The 17,778-nt window shown below is 33.9% G+C and overlaps 2 protein-coding genes and 1 long non-coding RNA gene across 3 annotated transcripts; 1 reads left to right on the top strand and 2 right to left on the bottom strand.

Moving 5' to 3' along the window:
• Positions 1-492: 492 nt before the first annotated feature.
• LOC120073296 (uncharacterized protein At5g01610-like) lies at positions 493-2,704 on the top strand. The gene is made up of 3 exons (XM_039026049.1): positions 493-761; positions 1,601-1,655; positions 2,056-2,704. The coding sequence occupies exons 1-3, from the start codon at positions 675-677 to the stop codon at positions 2,424-2,426; spliced, it is 513 nt and encodes a 170-aa protein (XP_038881977.1). The 5' UTR covers positions 493-674; the 3' UTR covers positions 2,427-2,704.
• LOC120073295 (mitoferrin-like) lies at positions 2,653-5,298 on the bottom strand. Its single transcript, XM_039026048.1, has 2 exons — positions 4,247-5,298; positions 2,653-2,991 (listed from the first exon to the last, which is right to left on the bottom strand). Exons 1-2 carry the CDS (start codon positions 4,979-4,981, stop codon positions 2,791-2,793), a joined length of 936 nt encoding a protein of 311 aa, XP_038881976.1. The 5' UTR covers positions 4,982-5,298; the 3' UTR covers positions 2,653-2,790.
• A 1,317-nt stretch (positions 5,299-6,615) lies between these two features.
• LOC120074341 lies at positions 6,616-8,044 on the bottom strand. The gene is made up of 2 exons (XR_005480959.1): positions 7,477-8,044; positions 6,616-7,343 (listed from the first exon to the last, which is right to left on the bottom strand). It is a non-coding gene; the product is annotated as an uncharacterized LOC120074341 (long non-coding RNA).
• Positions 8,045-17,778: the final 9,734 nt, after the last annotated feature.

Raw genomic sequence — 17,778 nt, 5'->3', positions numbered from 1 at the left:
TCTCACAATCTGAGAAGATAGTAATTGAGTTCTTGAGAAGCCAAAATTAAATATTCCACCATAGCACAAGCTTTTGCGCAAAATGGCAAGAACCACAAGAAGTATCCTCGACCTTCGTGGTTTCATTCAACAACACAATACCAAAGCCAACCATTTTTCAAAATATATATCGAAACTGAGTTGCAAATATTAATTCAATAGTTAAAAAATAAATAAATGGACATTTTACATAATACCATTTTTCTTAATTCAAATATTTTAGGATTAGATTTATTATTTAATAATTTTTTTGCTTGGTTTGAAAAATTTTACAACTATTTGAGTTGGGTAAAAAAAGTGTCCCTAGCGGTTGCTATTTTGAGGGCACAATGGTGCAAGAACGACACGTCGTAATTCGTTAGAAACTAGTCCAGATAATCTAATTAACTTCGGCGACATGTAGTTCGGCAAAATAAAAAATAAAAAATGGAAAACATTGCAATTGAATTTCAATTTTCAGAAAAGTCGCACGGAAGAACGCGTGGAGAGGGAGACGGGACAACCTCATCTCTCTCTCTCTCTCTCTCATCGCCATTTCTTCTCTCATGCGATTCTTCCAAATTGACCTAACTGGCTTTTAGCTTCTTCGTTAAGGATCGATTTCTACTGGTTTCTCCGTTCAATTGAAGCTCGGAATGGATCAGGTTATGAACAAAGTTGGCTCTTATTGGTTCAGCCAGAAGGCCAACAAGGAGATCGGCTCCATCGGCGATGACATTAATGTATTTACCCACTCCTCTCTCCTTTTCACCCCTCTTTTCTTTTCCTTTTTTAATCGCTTTATGATTTCGTTTGCGTTTTCCTTTGTTGTTTAATTCATTCGTTCGTTTTTTTTAATATCACAATTAGGGCTTTTATGATGTCGGATACGTTGAATCTCTCCAGCTTTTGATTTTCATTTCCTTCCCTTAATTAACATCTAGAGGTTTTATTTTACCATAATTTGTAGTGGAGATTTTTATTCTGGTTTGGATTCTGGAGATGACATTTGGTTCAATGACCTAGGGCTGAGAAATTGAATTCGATAGTTTTGACACTTTCTACCTGGGTTGTCGTGTTGACGAGTCTAATTTGTTGGATTTCCATCTAGTGAGCGCGTCAATTTTCGCAATTCTGTTCGGAAATTTGCTAATGCGCCATTGAACGTCTAGATAAGCTCAAGAACCCCATTTATTAGACGGATAATTGTGCCTTACAAGTTATTTCGAAAACGGGAAAATGGAAATTCATTAGGAAGAAGCGTAAGCCTCCCGCTTCTTTTGGTCATTCCTATGCTTGAGCCTCCTTGAAAACCAGAGTTTTTGGTAGTAGTTTCATACATAGTATGTATTATTTGGTTAGTTTATTATGGGTTCAATGCCAGTTCTTTCATCTAAGAAAAAAGAGTTTCCTGTAGCTTTATTTTAATATAGAATTTGTTCAGGTTGAATTGTTTATTTTGTGCGTGGACTACAGCAATTTATATTTTGCTCTCTTCCTTTGATCCCAGTACTTTTTGGTTCTATTTGTTAATTCATGATAACTTATATATCTTCCTTCGCTCTTACTATTGTATTATCAGTCATTGTCAACAAGTATTCAAGAAGGAACTAGCTGGTTGGTTAATAAAATAAAAGGTTAGTTTTTCATTTTTGATTAGGTTCTATTTATATTTTTAATAATCTTATGTTATGATGTTAAAGTTAATTCTCTTTTTTCCCTTTTTGATAAGAATGTTAATGATCTGAATATTGAATTTTTGTTCCTTTAAAATATATTGGGACCTTATATGATCTTTGGAGATTGCAATGTTTATTTTCTGGACTCGAAAGGCACATGCCATGAAAAAGGCCTCTAAAGTTGTGTAAATTTACGAGTTATATAATTTTGTATGCAGTTGTGATGCTAAAATAGTTGTCACATGGTCCTTGCTTGCTAAGGGCTACATATTATCACTGTGCTTGATAGAGCTATAAATTGATAGGATTTATTAACTTTTAGTACATTATTTTGATCCATCTTTCTTGATCTTCATAGGAAAAATGCAAAAACCTTTACCAGACCTGCTGAAGGATTATGACTTGGCAGTGGGAATTTTCCCACGTGACGCAACCAACTATGAGTTCAACGAGGAGACAGGAAAGCTGACTGTCTTCATCCCCGAAATCTGTGAAGTTGGGTATAAAGACTCGTCAGTCTTGCGTTTTAACACCACTGTGACTGGATATCTCGAGAAGGGAAAGCTAGCGGACATAGAGGGAATGAAAACAAAGGTGATGATATGGGTAAAAGTAACTTGTATTAGTTCCGATGGACCAAAGCTCAACTTCACTGTTGGCATGAAGAAAACCAGAAAAAGAGAAGCTTACGAGGTCCTTAGAGATGGTGTAAATGTTGAGAAGTTCTAAAATGTGGTGGTTGTTTGGTTGGGTCTTTATATACTTATATAGCTTAAATTACCATTAGATTCTTGTTCTTGAACGCTTTACTGTAAAGCTGAGAATCTTTCCCAACCATGTATTACAATTACTTATGCAGTGTCGTTAACGGTCGAGTGATCTATAAGAGGGCCAACCAATTCATGGAGATCGGATGTAGCAGTTTATCCATTTCTGATTTCTGAATCTATACCCATAACTCATAACTGTAATTTTCTTTATTGGATAACATGATTGTTATTGGAATACAAACATAATTGTAAGTGATTTCCTTTTTGTTTACTCCTGTTGTGAAATTATTGGCAGTGAGTAAACAAATGGGGGCAGGTTCTTTCTAATTGTTGTCATTGTGGAGATGTTGAAAGAAGGATTTTGAAGCCTCGTAAGTGGACCAGCAAATTGCAGCAGCAGGGGCATGGAACATCATCCTTGGAATCCATCCTTTCATCAGCCCATTGTAGCCGTCTTTCTTCACCACACACCCAAGTACGTACCCAATTGAACTGCTTGAAAATTTGTCGCAGCCACATACTCCCTGTTTGTACGGTAAAACCAGTAGAGAATCACACCAAAATTTCCAGGTAAGAGTTTGTTTGTAGAACAGAGTAATTTCTCCAATAATATGCTCGTGACTTCAAGTCATGGTGGCTACTTAGTTGCTTTAAAATCAAATATAGTATGGTTATGTGATTATTCTGTTAAAACGGTCAAGGTGCATGTATTCTGATCTATTCTGATCTATTCATGGATGTTTATGAAAGTTAGCTTTTATAAGTTTTAAGTGGGCGTGGCGAGTGTGTGCTTTTAGGTTAACCTCATTTTGGAAAGGCAGAATGGAGTGAAGAGTTACGCCTTCCATTAATGGCGGGGCAACTATTTCCATGGGTCAAATTACTAATTAAATTTTGATATAGTCTCTAACATGAACCAACTTGGATGTTTTTGTATAAATGATCCATCTTTCGACGTGGAAGGATTCAGTCTTAAAAAATGAATGAAAACGAATCTTCTGTTGACGTTACAATGCACTATCGTGTTAGGAATGTTCCTCCTATCACAAAATAATAGGAGCGCTAAAGCGATTTTTCATTTTAATAGTTTTTATTTTTTTAAATCAACAAACGACCACAATGATATTAAAAATGAAACATATGTTAGGACTTTAACCATTTTGTTATGGATGAGACATCTCTAACACGATAATGCATTCCAGGTGATGGTGGAGTGTTAAATGATGTAAGTAGAAGATTAGTTTTCATTAGATTTTGAAGATGAAGTCATTGAACATTTATGTGGTTGAGATTAGATTATCCGTACAAAAATTTCAACTAACTCAATACTCACTGGTCTAAATAAATAGAGGGGTGTACTCATTGGACAAGGGTGTATTGACTAAGGATGGAAGATGTATAAAATTAGTATGGTTCAAGAAGAGATTATGTCCATCCAACTACTTTTGTTCCATAGGCCAAGCTGCCAAGTTACCATTTAAGCTAATAACGCCAAGACTCCTTTGAATCACATTTCAAAGTTGAAGAGCTTGTTAGAAATGTTCAAGCACTTACGAACTAAGATTTCAACTAAATTTGTAAATTTGTTTTCGAGTTCAACCATAGGTAGGGTGAAAAATTCGAACATATGATCTCTAATCTGTTACTATGAATTATGCTAATTACGCTAAGCTTGTGTTGTTTTGTAACTAAATTTGTCGTTAAATCTTAGAATTAAGAAACAATGGGATAATGAATGAAAGAGAGTGAAGTGGAGGCGAAGAAGGAAGAGTAATTTACCTGGCACTGCAGCCGAGTTTTCACAACGTCTAATGGCGTTGTAAGAGCAGCAGCAAGAGACCCAGCTGCCGCACCAGCCGTGGCATGAACAATCAGCCTCTCGTCGTTATCACTTCCCGGTGCAACCTCCTTCAATCCCCTTTTTGCAGCTTCATAAGTCGCAAAATACACCGCCGTATACGGCGCATTCATCACCACCGTGGTCCGATAGGAAGCATACAGCGCCCCAATCCCTTCTTCAACCAAAATCCTCCTCACACAGTCTCCCACTCCTTTATAAGGACTACTCTTCAACTGCAACCTCTGTTTCACCACATCCATCGGGGTTATCACTGCGTCGCTCGTCACCGTCGCACAAACTCCAGCAATGGCGTGGGCTAATGGGTTGTTGTCATTTCCCATTGAAAACCCTTCTTTGCAGAACTCGTATACTGAGAAATAGACGGCGTGTGCAGGTCCTGCGCCCAAACCCATTGCTCCGATTCCACGGTAGAGCCCGGCCGGACCTTCCACCTTCAGAATCGAGCCGAGTGCTTGTCGGACTGTTGATGATCCGCCACCTAGGGCTTGTATTCGGGTCTTGAGAGTGTCCACTGGATACATTGCCATGTGCTCCACCGACCCTGCGATTGAGCCGGCGATCATGAACTGCCAGAAATAAAGGCCGTCGTGTGTCGGCGGCGGAACTGAAACTTCAGGGCGGTAATCAGGAGAGTGCGAGACGCTTGTGGCCATGGTGTGAAAGTTCCAGAGATTGAAATTGGCGTTAAGAGATGTTCGAATCAGTGGATTTCTGTTTCAATGTAATGAGATTGTCGTCTTGTTCCATAGCTTTTGTGAGGTGATGCTTTTCTCTCTTCTCTGCATATTTATTTTATTACAGAGCATCGTTTAGAGGAGCTGTCATAGCATTTTGTTTTCGAATTCTGTAAAATATCTACAAAGATACTGATCTCATTCATGTTGATTCATCTTCATTCAACCAATTCTTTGCGAATAATTCTGGGTTTATATCAAAAAAAGATGAATGAGATATGGTTTTAGGTTTGAACTTGGTGTTCAACAGAGTGTTATTCTTATCCTTTATCTGAAGAGAATCAAATGTCTTTCTGGAGATTCTTCTGATGACCCAGTATTAGATTTGTTCAATTGGAAATGAACTGTAGGTTTTAAGTCAGCATTTTATAACTTTAAGGCCCAAAAGCTTACTTTGTCTGTCTGCTTCTGCAAGCATCCGCACCTTTCGCTGATATAACTTTTAAGACTCGATCACTGTTTAAGACACTAAAGTTTAGTTGTCTTTTCTTTACCAGAAAGTTATTATGTTTAGAAGATTCTTGAGAACCGTTAGGACATGAAACTTCACAGAAAGATATTGTCTACTTCAGACATGAGCTTGTACTATTTTGTGGTTAGCTTCTAATGGATGTTATGGAAGGGAAATGAGCATCAATGGCCTATTTTTGGAGGCCCAGATGAGATCCGACCCAACTTTTAAAAATCTATGTAATTTGACCTTTTGCTGGGCGAAATTACTTAATTGACTGAATATGCTTATATTTAGAAGATTTTTGTTAACTGTTAGGAGAAACTTCATAGCGAGAATGTGAGATATTGTCTTGCATTATTTTGTCGGTAACTTCTTATCCATGCTATGGAACTACAGCTTAAATTTAAGAAACACAATTGGGGATATGATGTCAACAAGTATTGTGATCACGGATCAGTTTGTAATGGCAAATTGGCTGCATCCTCGGTTTCTCTCATCTTTATGTATTATTCTCAAGTCAAATTCAAGCAGTATCTTTTAGTAATTTGGATTCCTTACTTAACTGTTAAAGAAGGTTCTCTCTTTCCCTCCCAACGACAGTTTTTATTTCTTTCTCCTCCTACACACTATATTTCTCTCATTGATGAGAATTAGGACATGGAGAAGGACGAGAAAGATAAGGATTTAGGAAACAAGAAGCCTTGAGACCTTGCCTGAAGATTGAAGGATTGTTTTAAACTAAATTGTAAATTCCATCCATAAAGAATAGAACCACGACAAAATGGAATCGAATACAACTTCTCCATATGGGTTTTTTCCAGAATATGTTTTTTATTACACTTTCTTAGCTCCTTGCCATTCTTATAATTCAGAAGATTCCACTCTGTATAAAACTTATTTAAATTTGCAAACTACCTATAAGGTGAAGTTTGATAAGATTTGAACCTCTAATCTTTTAGTTGATGTTATGATGTCTTAACTAGTTTAGGGTTATGTTCAAGTTCACAATTATCGAACCAACTACAACTACAAGGTGACATTCGCAATTATCCAGAAAGGACTGTAATGACACAAATAATGAATGAGGGGAAAACATAGGTAGATAGATACATAATTGGTAGATTCATGCACTCGTATATCAATCATTAAATTTTGATTCGTAAATAAGTTCAATAGCTAATAGTTTCCTCCCAAAATATGCTTTTGGCGTTACATTCTTGTCCAATGTCGTATCTGCAAATGAATGGCTCAAAAACAAGGACCAATTTTTTCAAAAAAAAAAAAAAAAAAAAAAATCAGACTATCAACACAAGAAACAGACCAAAACCCAGACAGTTGTCATCTTCAACTGATGAGTAAAAACCAAACAAGAACCAAACTTTTCTTGCAGATCATGAACAACATCAGGAAGGTTGCTGCAAATGCTGATGGAAAATTGAAAAAAGGGTATCGATCCAAAGCTCTTCTTATCATCTGATGAAAGTGAAACATAGGAAAGGAAACACATCAATCAAAGACAAGCTTTGTGATCTTGAGTGAAAACTTCCACATTCCAAAAGTGATTCTTTTTCTTATATTATTATTATATATATGAACATTCTGTGGTGCTGTGCAGAAAAGAAGACGAAAGCAGGTTCTGTTTTCAAGTTGATTGGAAACAGAATGATCTCCAAGTTGAAGAAAAACCCAATCTGAAGCTGCTACTTGTGTTTGCATGGACACTATGGGAAGGACAGGACTGAATCATATCCCACATTACTTGGATATCTCTGTACTCTCCACAAGACTCTATGTCCTTATAGAGACTCAGTAGCCCATTCCTGTTGCCTGCCATTAAACAAGCTTTCATTAATGGCATACGAAAAATCAAACCCTAGAGACCAAAAACACAGCCTATAAAAAGGGGCATTGGCTGCCATTTTGACCCATTTCTGAAACAAGTTAGAGAAGAAGAGATTACCTTTAGGCTTAGGGAGAAGCCCTGAGTTCAGTTTGAGAAAAAACAGCTTAGTGGGGAAGAGAAATGAGCGTTTGAAACAACCCCATAATCGCCATCTCTTCATCTTCTGCACCTGCAGACTCCACTCTTCAACCAGCCTTTGATTTATATACTATAATCTCTTTCTCTCTTTCTGTTTTTCTCTCTCTCAAGGATCAAAACCAGAGTTAATAAATAAAGATGACACAGTCGGACGTTTGGAGCATTATTTGTATTACCTTTACAAGCAATCCCATCAAATCTCCAAAACCATGAATTTAGAACTGAATTCAATTTGGATGAAAAACAGCGAAACCAAGAAGGATTAGACACAAAAAACCATAGAAATGAGGACCAAATACAGTGAAAGTGGTTAAATTTGGTTCAAATTTAAGACGGAAAGAGAAGGAAAAGGAGCGTTTTGGGATATCTGAAGATGAAATGAAACATCAAAATTAAATATCGAGTAAAGTGTTTGGATTTTGCTTTCCTCATCTATCCTTTACACCTAGATTCTCTTCCATTAAAATACACTGTAGAAGTTGGACAATTGGGGCCATGGTCAAACGGTTGGTTGGCTTTTCTTTCATCTCTTCTATTTGTGTTTCTCTCTACGTATGTATCTGTCCTTTTCATCCTTTTTTCAAAACCATATTTTGATACTTCAACTCCTATATCAAAAGGGTTCTTTTGTCTCTACAATAGACGTATTATTGTATAAATCATTTCTATCTGATCGATACATTTGTTCTTGAACTTTAGAGTTTGTTTTAGAAGGTCTGAACACAATTAAATTTGTTGACAAACAAGAGAGTGTGTACTGTTTTAGTGACTAATATAGAAAGGGAGATTAAAATGGAACTGTTGAGAAGATAAGAATGAGATTGTTTGGTAAGATTAATGTTAATTATCTCAGTGATAGTAGTAGGAATTGATCATGTGCAGCCCTAACTGCCTTTGCTTTGACATCTCACCAACTGCTATCCCTTGGTTTTATCCATACTTCTCTCTCTCACTATGTGATGGGACTTGGATCAAATGGAACTTGGTGATTTGAATATGCCTTTAAGGTTTAGTGAACTCAAAGTCAACCTCAATTCCATGGAAAGCCAATGAGAACCCCACTTTGAGGGAGTTTCTATTATTCTGTAGTCTAAATTACACTTTAATATAATGAACTAAAGTAATTTAATCAACCCATCAATACCATTTGTTTCAAAGTGAAAAAAAGCATATCAATACAAATATATATTACTTCGTCTCTAACATATGTATATACACTATCCTTTACGAGATGTTTGAATGGGTAAAAGTTGAGCATCTCTTTTTGTTTGGACATCAAAATAAGTTATTTTCATGCATGAAGGAATTTTCTATACGTGAGTTTTCTTTTGTTTATGTCATATTTATTGTCTACTTCATCTACTATTTATGATTAATTAAATTATATTATTATTATTATAGTAATTAAATTATCTAATTCTTTAAATAAGATTAAATTATCTAATTAATTGAAATGTATTCATTTATTGAAAGATTAATTCATTATTTAATGTATTTCAATTTCATAAAACATATATTAATTTCGTCAAACAATTATACATATAAGTAGAATCAAATACAGTCATATTATTATTATTCTTATATATCTAATATTCTCATATATTTTATTCTCAAATATCTAGTAGAACCTTAAACTAAAGGTCAATTATAGATTTTAGTTAGATAAATAACTCAAACCAACTGTTTTTTTAGTACAAATGTGGATGGAGAGATTTAAACTATGGACCTCTTGGTCTATAGTACATATAAATGCTAATTGAGCTAAATTCTTTTTGGCAGTCCAATGACTTTAATTGTATAACATTTTCAATAAGCATTTTTATTTTCTAAACTAGTGATAGTCTAATTATGTTACTACAAAGTTGATAGTCTAAGTATATTTCTAGGCTCATCATGGTTGGTCATGTCTAGCTTTGTATTTTATATCATATCATTATTTTGTATAAAAGAAAAAAAAGAGAAAGAAAAATTAATTTATACCGCTAAATTAAAAATTAATTTATTCTTCTAAACTTTGAGGTTGTGTCACTAATAATCCCAAACCGCTAATTTTTTAATTCAAATTCAATTTTTTTTTAAGTGACTAAATTTAGACTATATATTAGACCAACAATGCATAACTTAAAACATAGTTTTATTTAAATGTAGTGATTAACGTAAATTGAAGAGAAATGTTGAAACCAACTAGATAGTAGTATTTTTAAAAAAAAAAAATTAATATGAGAGGTTCTTCTTCCTTTCTTATCTTTGTCAACTTATTTAGAAACAATTACATGTGAAAGGTTTTATTTAAGTTTTTCTGAATCAACTTTAGATAGAATTAAGTGAAAATAGGTACAAGTTGTCCACAAAGAGTCTAAATTGATCTAGTTATAAATGCTTTGGTTTTAAATTGATATCTCTGGTATAAATTTGATTCTTATTTCTAAAAAAGAATACAAACAAAACCTTTTTAAAATCATAGTTTCTTCTCCATGTACATGTGATTGGAAATTGCAAGAAACACATACTTAAAAAACATTTCTTCTCCATATGCTTAAAGCCCTTTTGAGTATAGGGGGCCACCCATGAGATGATGTATGGATCACAGTCACTTGGGCATAGGCTAAAATCCTTTGCCATACATCAAACATCTCTTCAAGTTCCATCAAATCCCCATCTTTGTAGGTGGATTGGAGGGCAAAATGGAGAATGAATTAGAGACCTTGTCCAAAAGATTTGGAAGTTGATGGGAAAGATTATTGTCACCATTTTGTGTGGATGAGGAGCTTATAGAAACATTTTCTCAATTTTGGGTTTGATGGAGCCAATTTAACAATTGTATTTGGATTCATGTATTTTATTCGCACTCGGATCTCCCTTACTTTGGTTGATACTGTAGGCGTGGGCTTGACCTTTGGCCCGCTTCTCCTAGATTGGTTTTAAGTTATTCCGAGCAGATCTGCTTAAAGATCCTCACACTGGTATGGTGTCAAGCCTACCACACTCTGATACCTAAGTTAGTATAAGGAGTGTATAGTTCAGCTAAACACACAAAAAGTAAGGTTCGAGCTCTTCTTTAGAGATTACTTACCCTCCCCTTAGGAGGTGTCGAATGATGTTATTTATAGACCCTTCCTCTGACACTTGCCTTTGGTTACATGTAATGTTAGTGATGTCAAGGTTGTTTTTGACGCTCGGGGTTGCAAGATGCCAGTCTGGACGCAATTCGATTATTTTTCGAATGATATATATTTACCAACTTGGTTGATTGGTATGAACCCCGAGGCAGTGACATTTCCCTTTTGGGGCATGCGTCGCCCCCATTCCTCCACTTGCTATGAACTTGGGCCCGACCTTAGGCTTTGGGCCTTTCCTTTAGCAATCCTCAACATACTTCAATAATGATCCGTGGTCCCTTGTGAAAACAATTAATTGTTTTTAGACAAATATTTTTTTTAGTAAGAAAGCCATGCAATACAAATTACATGAAACATTTATAGAAAGAAGTTTCTCCTAATAAGATAAGATATAGGCAGATGTTCTAAATTTTTTTCTATCAAAGTTCTTTTGAACTCTTTTTAACGATCTATTTTGCTATTTGCCAAATTGTTGCAAGATTGATTATAAATGAGTAAACAAACGGATTATAAGGAGATAAGATAGATCAATTATTTCCTTTGTAACCATTCCCACTACCAAGTCGATATTTCTTCCATAATTCAATGGATTGAAAATCTTAGCTAACTTTGTTTCTACGATCAAATGAGAAAACCCCACACCTTTGGCCACGATTAGACTTTCTTTCTACTCGAGCTTCCATCACATCCACATCGATGATGGACCCAAGAATGTTGTCATTGTAAAGTATAATCTCATCTTTCATTTCTTAAAGTAATACCAATTTTGTGTACATTGGGAGTTCAAAAGATCTCATCTTTAGCACTTTTTTATTTCCTTCCATTCGATCGAACGATTGCATGTGTGGATCAAATCACCGTCCATTGAAATGGTAATTAATCTGAAACTGGCAAGATTACTCTTACTTAAACCGCTAGATTAAGTAATTATAATGGTAATTAAACATTCTTGACCAACCCATATCAAAGAATGGTGTCTTCTACCATTGGCTTTTGGAATTTTAATAGCTTTGGACAAAACGTAACCTATTTTCATCTTTTGACTTAGCACCTTTGGCAACACGTTTCAATGTCCATTTTCCTTCATTGGAACAAAATAAAAATGTTGAGAACTCTCCACGGGTAAATTTTGAGTCTAGTTTTCATTTTGATTCCTAAATTTTCCATTGATTCTAAGTTTTAAAATGTTACATTACAATTTTGATTTAGGTTTTATTTGGTTTTTAGATTTCATATTTTATACTTTTACTCTTGCTTTTTTATTAAGCTCACTTTGATATTTGATGTTAATATTTGATGTAAATTTTTTTTTAATCAATTTTAATAGTAATAGAAAATTAACAAAAATTAATAGAAATTAACACTAAAGATAAAAAGTGAAAAATCAGGATTAAAAATGTAAATTTTGAAGCTCTAGAGACCAAATTGGATACAAACTAAAGCTCAAAAGTAAAAAATGTAACATTTTGAAATTTAGGAACCAAATATAAATTAAATTCAAAATATTAGAGTGAGGGTAATATTTTAAAATTTAAGAAGAAAAAGAAACTAAATCCAAACCCTAAAAACTAAAAAGGTATTTTTTTCGAAAGAAAAAAAAAAGTTCTGTTTAGGAAGTCTATCATGCCACAAGGACTTTTACTACTTTATAACATCATTATATTAGAATATAGTGGCAAATTAGAAGATTACATGTATTGAATAGAGCTTAGTTATTCCCATAAATGAGAGAATTCAAATTACTTCAAGTTAAAAAGAAATAAGTTAAAACTTCGTGTGCCATATAGCTCACCTGATATATATAATAAGAACTTCATGTTGTTCAAATAAAAACTATCCAATCAACCTTAGACAGGTTATAGGTTTTTGAAACTCTTTTTTAGTACGATAATCGTGAGACGACCGAAGCTTCAACTTTATTAGAGTTAGTTTTATAATTGTTGAGTTTGTTACTATCTGTTATTTCACAGTTGTCATATCCTTGTACTCACGTGCCTATTCATAGCACTTGTATTCATTCATTATCAATGAAACAAGTTTTATTCACATCTTGTGTATTATGGTATCAGATGAAACCCAATTTTTCTCTCCATAACTGATACTGTTGAAACCGTACGTTGAAGTTGAAAATTCTCCTTCCGTGGTGAATTCTTCCAACTCTCAGCCCATAAATTAATCGGTAATCAAACAATATTCCAATCCATACTTTCTCTTATTCGGATTGATGCCTTAAATCTCGTGGTATCGTAGTTTGTAAAATTGTATTTGTACAAATATATTAATTATTTAATAAAACAAGTGTTGTTTACATTAACCTGGGAAGACATACAAGTGAATCATGTTTAAGTAATAATCTGAACAGTATGTAGTAATCAAGCCTTATCCTGGTAACACTACGGATACGACCCACTTTGTAGTTGTTACATTTGTTGTAAAGGGCTACAAATGATCTGATCCTGATCATTCATGTGGAGATATGTGAACGGAGTATCCTATACAAAGAGATTGTATAAGATCAGACCACGAAATGAATAGTCTCACTTTATAACACCATTGCTAGAAAATACTTGATCTTAATCCTAAGTGAGTTGTGAACTCCTACCTATGAGGGTAGTCTGTTGATCTGCATGGGTGAGAGTGTCCAGATTCGTTGACTCAATAGGCCTACCATTTTGGGAATCGTCTGATTGAGAAGCTGGAAACACAGCTACACAAGAAAGAATTCACTCATTCCCTACTATTGTTAGGGTAAGTAGATAAATTGTTCCCTTAAGAGCCGATTCCGAGTCTTGAACAATGTGGCGCTACACCCTCTCATGGCTTGAGAGAGATTTAGTTGTAGTTGGACTATGACTAATTGTTCATTAGAGGGATCAGTGGTACTTAAAGAATTAAATGTAACTACAAGGGTAAAATGATAATTTTGACCCAACTTACTTACAAACAATTGTGAAGGGTCAACACATTATTGATTGGTTGTATCCAATGGATACAAAAATATATCTATAGTCCGAATAGTGCAACTATCGATCTTTAGTGGAGTGACCGACAGTTAATAAAGGTTGATTAATTTACTTAAAGAGTTTAATTAATTAATCAAGTATCAATGGAACTTCAATCTATAGGTCCATAAGGTTTCATTATTAGCTCAATAAGGATTAATGAGAATCAAATTAATTTTACATTAATTTGAATTGTTCAAATTAATTAAAGCGAATTAATTATATAAGTATAATTAGTATAATATATATGATACATTATAATATAAAGTTTTGATGAGAGAAATAAATATTTGAATATGATTCAAATATTAATTATATGAATGTGATTCATATAAAAGCTATAAGTTAAAATTAATATGAATATGATTCATAATAATACTATAGGTTATATGAGAGAATAATAAACTATAGGTTATATTATATGTGATATAGTAATATAAACTATAGGTTATTTGTTATATGTGATATAAGATATAGTTTAATATTTATATATATTAAGTTAGTTAATATATATATATATATATATATTATTAAAATTCAAATTTTTTAAAATTTGAAAATTAAGAAAAAAAGGGATGAAGTTATTTTGATATCTCTCAGCCAAAAATCTCCTCCCTTCACCAAAATTAAGCATAAGAAGCCCACACTTCTATGTTGATCCTCATCCTTGAGAATAACGAGGAAGATGTTGTAGTGGTGTCCCCTTCATCACTATTGCATTCATGGACTTGCTGAGTTTCTGCTATGAATTAGAGAGGAAGCGAGAAGATGGTTCTTCAAGGTTTAGTATTACATTTCCCTTTTTCCTCTTTGTTTTCACAGTAGAAGCATGCTTAGGCTTCAATATGTTTATCCATGTTTTTGTCCCTCTGTATTGCAATGTTCTATAAAACAAAATCAAGAGACAACATTCAATTGTTTCCACTTCGGGGAATTCAAATCCCTTCACTTTGTACCAGAGCCAGGCCGTGTCTCTAATTTTTGTTTTCAAACTTCAATTTTAGAGTTTTTGGTGGGTGTTCTTGATGCATTTTGAATGTATTGGTTTTGGTACTTGGATGTTTAAAAAATTGGCTTAGAATTATTGCTTTATTCGTTCGATTTGCAAGGATCTGGTGTATTTTTGGACATTTTATTCTTGCAATTGAGTCTGTAATAGTCTGTGTTGTGGTGAGATTCTGGCTTTAATTTATAGGATTTTGAAGCAAGAACAGAGCAATTTGGATGAAAAATCGAAGCAGGGGAAGTATTTTGCCTTCGAGCGTAATGCATAGCGTAATTACGCTGTGCATTACGTTGTAAGGCATAATGCCTAGCGTAGCTTCGCTTAGCATCGACATTGCGGCACTTCTGCAGAGCTTAGTGACGCTGCATACAACGTAAAGCTATGCTTCAGCAACTAAAAAGCCAACTGATAGTTCTCTAAAGGAGCTATCTATTCTCGTCTGAATCATGTTGGTTCTTAAGTATTTAATGCTTTATTTAGTGTTTTTGATAGATAAATGAGTAGAGATACCATCGGGACGTTTTGGGTATATTTTGGGTCAAAATGGAGCAAGTAGCTGCAAAAGAGGAAAAATTATAGTTTTACCCTTAGAGGGAGCGTCACTGCACTAGCTAGGCATTATGTGTGGCATTGGAAGGCAGTAGCATGCCTTGACGAGAGCATCACGATGCTACCCTGAAGTGCTGCGATGCTACGTACTTTGACGGAAATCGTAGGCTCGCTCACGGCATGGACGAATCGCAGGGGGTAGTGGCGCTATGCGCGCGCCCAACAGTAGAAGGCTAAAACGCAGCTGCACTCTGCTGAAGCACCACTGCACTGCCCCAATTTTTTCTATAAATACTCACTTCTATTTAGGGTTTTGGGTATGTAGAGAGATGGAGAAAAGGGAGGCCGTTAGCCTAGCTTATTTTTCATTATTCTTGATTCTTATTTTAGGTTATATTTTGCAAATTTTGGTTTGTATTCCATGGCTTAGATAGCCTCGTCTCTTCTTCCTTTATCTATGAAGACGAGGAGGTGAGTTGCTCGGTTCTAAGTCTTGGGATGTAAACCTATGTAATAACCTTGAGGATTCTTTGTATTAATTTCATATCGTATTTATGCAACTTTGAATTTGTTTAATTCTTTGATTTATGTTTATTGGTTGAACCGATGATATCATTCCTTGGAATGTATTTCAATTACTAAGGATTTTTAGGCTTGCACGATCTATTGTTTCCCCCTCTAGCTTAAGTCACTAAGCAGCGATAATTGGATCTTGCATGTTAGGGTTTTAGTCTAGTCTTGAATCCTAAATTGTTTTAATTCTTTGATTTATGTTTATTGGTTGAACTGACGATCATTCCTTTGAATGTATTTGAATTGCTAAGGATTTTTAGGCTTGCACGATCTATTGTTTCCCTTTCTACCTTAAGTCACTAAGTAACGATAATTGGGTCTTGCATGTTAGGGCTTTTAGTCTAGTCTTGAATCCTAAATTGTTTGGTTTGATTTAGTTCAAAGAAACTGGGTTAATTAGGTTGGCTATCCAATTAATTAACTATACAATTGAAACCTAGAACTTAATGCAAGTATTAATTGATTCTTCACAATCGCTACAAATTTGGTAGAATTGATTACATTTAATTAATTAGGGCTTCATCAGAAGTTTTAATTAAACTTGGGTCATTTGCATGATTGAGTCTTAATTAGTTGTTCGTCTTTGTAGTTGTTAGAGCTAATCAAGTAAGTTGTTATGTCAAGCATGATTGATATGAGTTAATTTAAATAATTTGTTGATGAGAAATTACATAGGAGTTCATTTACTCCCAAGAGCTAAAATATCCAATCCTTGAGTACATTTACCCACTTTATTTTAATTTCACACTTATTCTTTATATCACATTAAACCCCCAATTTATTGCTATAACTAGCAAATTAGCTTAACAAACAAATCGTGCTTCCCTGTGGATTGACCTTGACTTGCCACTATTACTATGTCTTTGTAGTGATAGGAGTAATTCAGTATTATAAATTTTCTTTTGATTCGTGGCTCTTTTTAGGAATTAAACGATACCCGAAAAAGGACCTAATCACTAGCGTAGCAACGCTGCATACAGTGCAGGGCTACGTTGTGGCACAGGAAAAGCCAACATAATGACGCTAACACAAAGCGTCGTTACACTCCGATCACGTTCGTGCGCGAGTCAGGTGCATCCAGTTCGTGGGTTGGAGCAAAGCTAGCGATTCTTCAAAGCAGTTTTTGTTTTATTAATTATTAATTTTTAATAATTAATTTATTATTTGTATATTCATTAATTAAATTAATATAGGGTTATATTAATTTAATTAATGTATAAGAGACCAATTTTCGGTCCAATGTTGCTTCTATTATTTTGTACATATGATGTATGATTTAATTTATTTATATGACATATTGTATGCCATATAATATAAAATCTCATCATAGGATAAACATTTTTTATGCTTCATTTTAATATAAGAGTTATATTATAAAGTTGCATGATTTAATTAAGCATGTACATGCATCATATTTAATATAATTGTTATATTATATGAATGCATGCATTAATAACATGTTCATGCATCATATCATATTATAATTATTATAATATATAGTTTGGATGAATGAATATGTATGTTTTCATTACTTTATAATATAATTGTTATGTTATGCAATGAAAATGAATATGCATGAAGCGTTACACTACTTTAAAAAAAATATAATTGTTATATTCTTAAGTATGTCATTAGATGCATGTATAAGTTTTAATTATTTCCATAATCTTTATAAGTGTTATAAGTTAATGAAATTAAAACTAAAATCTATAACTAAGAGTTGCATGCAAACAAAGGTTAAATTAATTTTAAATGGTTTAAAATTGATTACACCTAGACCTATGTAGAAATAAGTTTAATCTTTAACTTCCCTTTTTAATAGGATTAAATTGGATTAAATAAATAATTAAATTTATAACAAAATTGTCCATAAGAGACCTTTGTCTAAGGAAGGTTTTGTCTACGCTGGGGTATTTAAGCTGATGGAAACGAAATACTCCTACTTGGGAACTGATCTGAAAGGTGAATTAGA

The sequence above is a fragment of the Benincasa hispida genome, chromosome 3 (assembly GCF_009727055.1).
Source record: "Benincasa hispida cultivar B227 chromosome 3, ASM972705v1, whole genome shotgun sequence".
NCBI classification, from domain to species: domain Eukaryota; kingdom Viridiplantae; phylum Streptophyta; class Magnoliopsida; order Cucurbitales; family Cucurbitaceae; genus Benincasa; species Benincasa hispida.
Note: the sequence above shows the minus strand (reverse complement) of the source record. Positions and strands in the feature narration are given on the sequence as shown.

Coding starts and splice junctions, on each gene's coding strand:
- LOC120073295 (XM_039026048.1), bottom strand. CDS start 4,981: ATGGCCACAAGCGTCTCGCACTCTCCTGATTACCGCCCTGAAGTTTCA. Junction 2,992..4,246: donor AAACTCGGCTGCAGTGCCAG/GTAAATTACTCT, acceptor CCGTACAAACAG/GGAGTATGTGGCTGCGACAA.
- LOC120073296 (XM_039026049.1), top strand. CDS start 675: ATGGATCAGGTTATGAACAAAGTTGGCTCTTATTGGTTCAGCCAGAAG. Junction 762..1,600: donor CCATCGGCGATGACATTAAT/GTATTTACCCAC, acceptor TTGTATTATCAG/TCATTGTCAACAAGTATTCA. Junction 1,656..2,055: donor GTTGGTTAATAAAATAAAAG/GTTAGTTTTTCA, acceptor TGATCTTCATAG/GAAAAATGCAAAAACCTTTA.